Source organism: Phoxinus phoxinus (assembly GCF_949152265.1).
Source record: "Phoxinus phoxinus genome assembly, chromosome: 1".
In the NCBI taxonomy this organism is placed as follows: Eukaryota; Metazoa; Chordata; class Actinopteri; order Cypriniformes; family Leuciscidae; genus Phoxinus; species Phoxinus phoxinus.
Genome location: NC_136876.1, coordinates 51,933,898 through 51,941,078, shown reverse-complemented (window position 1 = coordinate 51,941,078; position 7,181 = coordinate 51,933,898). Strand labels below are relative to the sequence as shown.

The 7,181-nt window shown below is 39.8% G+C and overlaps 1 protein-coding gene across 2 annotated transcripts in view; it reads left to right on the top strand.

Moving 5' to 3' along the window:
* Nucleotides 1-495: 495 nt before the first annotated feature.
* Nucleotides 496-7,181, top strand: part of prkcab (protein kinase C, alpha, b) — a 224,279-nt gene continuing 217,593 nt past the window's right edge. Inside the window, exons 1-2 of one of the 2 annotated variants that reach the window (XM_079622867.1) lie at nt 496-708; nt 1,489-1,520. In XM_079622867.1, coding sequence (XP_079478993.1) covers nt 545-708; nt 1,489-1,520 — 196 coding nt within the window. In that variant the 5' untranslated portion in view covers nt 496-544. The other variant, XM_079622868.1, reaches the window with a different exon arrangement.

Sequence of the window (7,181 nt, the reverse complement as noted above, 5' to 3'; positions counted from 1 at the left end):
ATTGTTAACTAAATTTAACAAAGTTAAAGAAAGGCTTACACTTATTATATTTACACTTGTACACAAAATGAGATTGAGTAAATAAATAAAAACATAATTTTCATATTTCAATTAGATTTTAGGAGTACATCACAAAAAATTCTTATTATACTCACAATACCCAACAAAATTAAATGAGATAAATCTTCAGTTTGGAGCAATTCACATCAAAGTCGCCAGAAATAAACATTATTTTGTGGGATAGCAACGACGATGTATAATTTTACAAGACACTTCTTTGATCTTATTGTACATTACAAATAAATGATGAGGCGAATCCCAGCTAATTTGAATATATTTCCAATAAAAGATGGCATTAGAAGACTGTTGTTCGCGTCGTCCTCCGCGCGATGACGCTGCTGCACACCCTCGCGTCGCGTCGCGTGAGGACCAGACGGAGAGCGTTGACGTCAGCGTCAGTGAGAGAGAGGCGCGCGGTAACAGGAGAGACGCGTACAGTAGGCACACACACACACACACACACACACACACCTGAGGAATAGCGATGGCTGATCATCTGATACAGATCAATGACTCCACCATCGTCAATCGATTCGCGCGCAAAGGAGCTCTGCGACAGAAGAACGTGCACGAAGTTAAAAACCACAAATTCACCGCGCGCTTCTTCAAGCAGCCCACATTCTGCAGCCACTGCACCGACTTCATCTGGTAAACACACACACACTCCTGCTTTACACGGCAAACTTTCACTAATGCACTTTAAATGAGTGAGTTGACAGCTGTCTTGCATTTCTTACTTTTTTTATGTTGGCATGCATTTCATTTTAAGCAAAACCTTAAAAACTCTGTTTTCCTTCCATAGAAAATTGAGGTGCATGCATTAAAATATGTTTGCATGTCTAGTTTGAACTTGATAAAAATGGTTGTGTTATGTTTGCATGTTGCCTATTTATTTAGTTTATTTATATTTACCTGGTTTGTGTGCGTGAGACAAAAACTGCTTAAAATGACATAAATGTTCAAAGTAAAAGGAGATGAAGCCATTTTATATGGTTTTGTTTTGTATAATTTCATAATTTATAGTTTTAAGTATTCCAGCAGGCTTGTGTGTGTGTTATTATTATGATCATGCGTTTGCAATAATAGTATAATAACAATAAATGTAACGTTTAGTTTCTACTAAAGGCAGATGATGGTTACGGATGATGATAATTAGCCATTAATGCGCAGCGTCATCAAACTGGATTTGCTGAACAGATGTTTAATATTTCATATCTAAATCCTGCTTTAATACTGTTCAACCTTTCGCCATCATTAAGGTGAAAGTGTTTATCTTTATCACCTCAGAAATCCTACTTTTGATAAGGGTCTAATGTTTAATAACACTAATGTTGGTTTAAAACAGTGAAAGTTATGAAGTTATGTATTTAGCAGATTTCTGACTGACACTTTTTTTCTGTCTTTCTCTTATCAAATGCAACTCTACAGGGGATTTGGAAAACAAGGCTTCCAGTGCCAAGGTACTGTGTGTGTGTGTGTGTGTGTGTGTGTGTGTGTAATACCAGTAATTGTTTGCCTTGTTGGGACGCTTTCTTTGGTCCCCATGAGGGAAAATTGATTATAAAATCATTATATTTATGAAATGTGTGTGTGTGTGTGTGCTGTAGTGAGAGGATGTGGTTTAGTGTCACTGAAGCTGTGTTCCTCGTGTACTGAGCTTTACAGGGTTTATTACTCTACAGCGAGGTTGTTCAGTTAATGTCATGGTTGCGTGTTAGAGGAACACATGGTGTGTGTGTGTGTGTGTGGATAAAGTGCTGGTCTGGTGCTTTTGTAATGGTCATGGACAAATGTGTTTAAACCTGTCAACGTTGTTGTGGTGAGTCCTGTGCTGTGTGTTTGCATGATGTACAGCGTCCCTGTAAAGACGTGCTAACCCCCGATGTGCTTTTATCATCCATGGATGCGCTTTTGTGGACTTCCCAAAAACATATGCCCGTTGACTCCCATTATAAAGCTTGGAAGCATTGTCTAATACACCTCAGAGTGTGTTGGTCTGGAAGCAGAAGGTCACGCACACCTCAGATGGCTTGAGGGAGAGTAGATCACGGGCTAATCTTCAGTTTTTGGTGTACTGTCCCTTTAAGCAGCTTTTATAAACGTTATCACTGATGTGCATCTTCAGACAAAGCAATGGTTAAAGAGTGAGTTTATTAGTTAAAAAGCTGGCATATTTAACGAGATTATGCCTGAAAAGGTTTTGGATCTTGTATAATATGACTTGCTGTTTTTGTTTGTTTTGTTTTTATTGTATTAATATGATATTTGTATTTTTGTCGTTTAATGAATATAGCTTTGAATGCTGACATGGCATTACATAGAATAATCTGAATCTGAATCTGGTTATAAAGCTCAAACATGTGTTTTAGTCTGGGCCTGGTTTGGGCCTTGTGTGTAAAGCTGGGGAAAAGTTGGCTATACTTGTGTAATTTAACATATTTCATTATTGCAGTGTATAATATTACACGTTCGCATTTCACTCTTTATTAATTTTGAGGAATACTGACTCTGTTTCTGTGCAAGTGAGATGAGTAAATGCGCACACACAAACACGCACGCACGCACGCACGCACGCACACACACACACACACACACACACACACACACACACGATGAGTTGGCAGACTCAGATGCTCACAGATGGCAAAGGTGTATCATATTTGTGTATCTTCCTGTCAGCTGGACATTAGCCATGGAAGATGGTCAAGTCAGTGAGGATGTGTGTGTGTGTGTGTGTGTGTGTGTGTGTGTGTGTGTACGTCAGTGAGGATGTGTGTGTGTATGTCAGTGAGGATGTGTGTGTACGTCAGTGAGGATGTGTGTTGGGCCAGAGAGTGTGCAGTGTGAATGGCGGGTCAACACATGCTTAGCATACATGTTTAGTCATTTTATACATTTGATCAGGATTTTGCATGACTTTATTTTTTATTTTTCAGATTTTTGCATTTGAAAATTATTTCAAATTTGCTACAGCTTTTTTTTTTTTTTTTTAACACATTGATAATTTTATGTGGGATTAGAATTATGGATTTTGATTCTGTAATATCGCGTTCCCCTCTCAGATTAATGTTTTTTTTTTGGTGGGGGGTGGGGGGGGGGATTGTTTTAAAACAAACCAAGCAGCCAAAAACAATGCAGTGATTGGCTGAAATTGCAGTATTTTCTTGCTGGCGGGACTGTACAGCCTTGCTTTAGTGAGGTGGTAACAAACTGTGGTCACGGATGAATGAAGGAACTCAATATGCTTTATTAATCACAGAGAACAAACACAGCTAACAGAACTTTAAGACCTGAGCAAACTGAAGGCTTAAACACACACACTGAATCAGGGGATCGCTCTCCCAAACCGCTCTCCGCACCGAGCAACGTAAGTTAATAATACAACTGATCATCCTCCATAACGTGGCTGCCGTGTACATCTCATGTCGACTGCAAACTATTGTGTTACTGACATGAGTTAGTTGACATGAGTTAGTTGACATGAGTTAGTTGACATGAGTTAGTTGACATGAGTTAGTTGACATGAGTTAGTTTACATGAGTTAGTTGACATGAGTTAGCTGACATGAGTTAGTTAACTCATGAGGTAGTTGACATGAGTTAGCTGACATGAGTTAGTTGACATGAGTTAGTTGACATGAGTTAGTTGACATGAGTTAGCTGACATGAGTTAGTTTACATGAGTTAGTTGACATGAGTTAGCTGACATGAGTTAGTTAACTCATGAGGTAGTTGACATGAGTTAGCTGAAATGAGTTAGTTAACTCATGAGGTAGTTGACATGAGTTAGCTGACATGAGTTAGTTTTGACATGAGTTAGTTGACACGAGTTAGTTGACACAAGTTAGCTGACATGAGTTAGTTGACATGAGTTAGTTGACATGAGTTAGCTGACATGAGTTAGTTGACATGAGTTAGTTGACACGAGTTAGTTGACATGAGCTAGTTGACACGAGTTAGCTGACATGAGTTAGCTGACATGAGTTAGTTGACATGAGTTAGTTGATATGAGTTAGCTGACATGAGTTAGCTGACATGAGTTAGCTGACATGAGTTAGCTGACATGAGTTAGTTGACATGAGTTAGTTGACATGAGTTAGCTGACATGAGTTAGTTGACATGAGTTAGCTGACATGAGTTAGTTGACATGAGTTAGTTGACATGAGTTAGTTGACATGAGTTAGCTGACATGAGTTAGCTGACATGAGTTAGTTGACATGAGTTAGTTGACATGAGTTAGCTGACACAAGTTAGTTGACACGAGTTAGTTGACACGAGTTAGTTGACACGAGTTAGTTGACACGAGTTAGCTGACATGAGTTAGTTGACATGAGTTAGCTGACACGAGTTAGTTGACACGAGTTAGTTGACATGAGTTAGTTGACACGAGTTAGCTGACATGAGTTAGTTGACATGAGTTAGTTGACATGAGTTAGCTGACACGAGTTAGTTGACACGAGTTAGTTGACACGAGTTAGTTGACACGAGTTAGCTGACATGAGTTAGTTGACACGAGTTAGCTGACATGAGTTAGTTGACATGAGTTAGTTGACATGAGTTAGCTGACATGAGTTAGCTGACATGAGTTAGCTGACATGAGTTAGCTGACATGAGTTAGTTGACATGAGTTAGTTGACATGAGTTAGCTGACATGAGTTAGTTGACATGAGTTAGCTGACATGAGTTAGTTGACATGAGTTAGTTGACATGAGTTAGTTGACATGAGTTAGCTGACATGAGTTAGCTGACATGAGTTAGCTGACATGAGTTAGTTGACATGAGTTAGCTGACACAAGTTAGTTGACACGAGTTAGTTGACACGAGTTAGTTGACACGAGTTAGTTGACACGAGTTAGCTGACATGAGTTAGTTGACATGAGTTAGCTGACACGAGTTAGTTGACACGAGTTAGTTGACATGAGTTAGTTGACACGAGTTAGTTGACACGAGTTAGTTGACACGAGTTAGCTGACACGAGTTAGTTGACACGAGTTAGTTGACATGAGTTAGCTGACATGAGTTAGTTGACATGAGTTAGTTGACACGAGTTAGTTGACATGAGTTAGTTGACACGAGTTAGTTGACAGTGCAGTGCAATGCAGTGTTGACAGAACGGGGCTAATATGGTCATACTTCCTGGTTCTGGTAAGAACTCGAGCTGCTGCGTTTTGGACCAGCTGTAGTTTGTTTATTAAGCGTGCAGGGCAACCACCCAGTAGAGCATCACAATAATCTAGCCTTGAGGTCATGAACGCATGAACTAATTGTTCTGCATTTGTCAATGAGAGCATATGACGTAATTTAGATATATTTTTAAATGGAAAAAGGATCTACCGCCAGCAGATTTTGATATTCTAGGTATTATCAACTGGCCGGAGTTTTTAGTAATTTCTAGTTGACACTTCATTGCGGTCAGCATGTGTTGCTCCAGACGGCTCTGACCTCCACCTCTCTTTTTGCATCCACTTCTTCACTGGAGAAGTGAAGACCGCATGAGACAGGCTTGCTGTTGGAGAGCTCACACACAGATGGCTTTGCTGACGGTGTGTGTGTGTGTGTGTGTGTGTGCAGTGGAGTGGGAAGCGAACACGAGGGCCGGGCCAGAGAGTGCATGTTCTTGGAAGCGTTAGGGACGTGTGTGTGTGTAATGGTGTGTAACAATGAAAAGGCTTCTGATATCTGACCAAGTGCTTTGAGGCTCGTGATGAGAGACACCAGACGTGTGTGTGTGTGTGTGGTCACAGCGCTTTACTGAGTGTGTTACTCCTGAAACTGGTGATGAGATGCATGAGGGATCCTGAGCTGAACCAGGGGCCGCATTCACCAACATCATCTCGAGAAAAAAGTTCACATAAATTCCAAGAAGTTCTTACAGTCAAACCAAACATTATTCAGACACCAGATATAAGTTTGGATATTTTTCACTAGTGTGTGCAGGACACTTTAGTTCATCTATGTAAGTGAGGAGAGCAAAATAAAGTAAACTGTGACATTATACACACACATTCTTCAGTATCAGTGACATTTATACAAATTTGGGACCAAAAATGATCGGGACACTTTGAGCTGATCATGTTCTGCTGAAGTGTTTTGTCTTTAACTGCTAATGCTCTTTTTACACACACACTGGACACAATGAAGCATTGCTTGGTCACTGGTTGAGCTAAACTGGTATTATCTAATTGTGTAGTTAAATTTACCAGCTGACAGATATTCAACATAATTCATGTGTGAGACAGTCAAATATCAACTGATTCTGAGTCATATTTTATTACCATTTTCTAAACTAAAGCGAATAAACTGTGATAATGTGAGAAATGTTGAAGGTGTCTGAATATATTTTGGTTTGACTTTAAATATTTTTCTAAAGAACAAAATGCCAGGCTTTGGTGTTATCTGGTTCTTGCGTGGAACTCCTCAAAAGCCGTATTTTGGGGCTGCCTGCAGATTAATGTGATGATCATAATAAGCGTGCTCGTTATTTTCACCGTGATTGTGTTAACGGGAGTTCTGCACTTGGCATCACTTTTTTAAAATATGTTGTATATTATTAATAGTTACTTTTAAAGATTTTTTTCTAAAGATGGAGCTCTTTGATGCATTAATTTCTGTGCTTTGTCTTCTTACACTTATACTTTCTAGAGTGTGTGTCCGTGTGCGTGTTTGTGTGTGTGTGTGTGTGTGTGTGTGCGTGTTTGTGTGCATTTGTGTGTGTGTGTGTGCGTGTTTGTGTGCATGTGTGTGTTTGTGTGTGTTTGTGTGTGTGTGTGCATGCACAACTGTCTTGATATGGAAGTGGCCCAGATCAGAACCGAAAAGATCAGATCCCATGTGGCTTGTGCCTTTCACACTGTCATGACGAAAACAGATCTGAATCACATATGAGAAAATAATCAGATTGAGCGTAGTCTGTGACCAGGTCTGGGCCAGCTAAGACCGCTGAAGTAGTTTAGTCTGGATTAAGCCGTTTGTTTCAGCGTTTGTTACACCCTCACTCCCCCTACAGTGAGCACTACATAGTGTGCTGGATCCTGGTACAGATCATTAGGGATATGATGAGAATCCCTGTTTAGCCTCAGCACTCCCTGGAAATAAAAAATGCCAATGGTAATTTTCTATGTA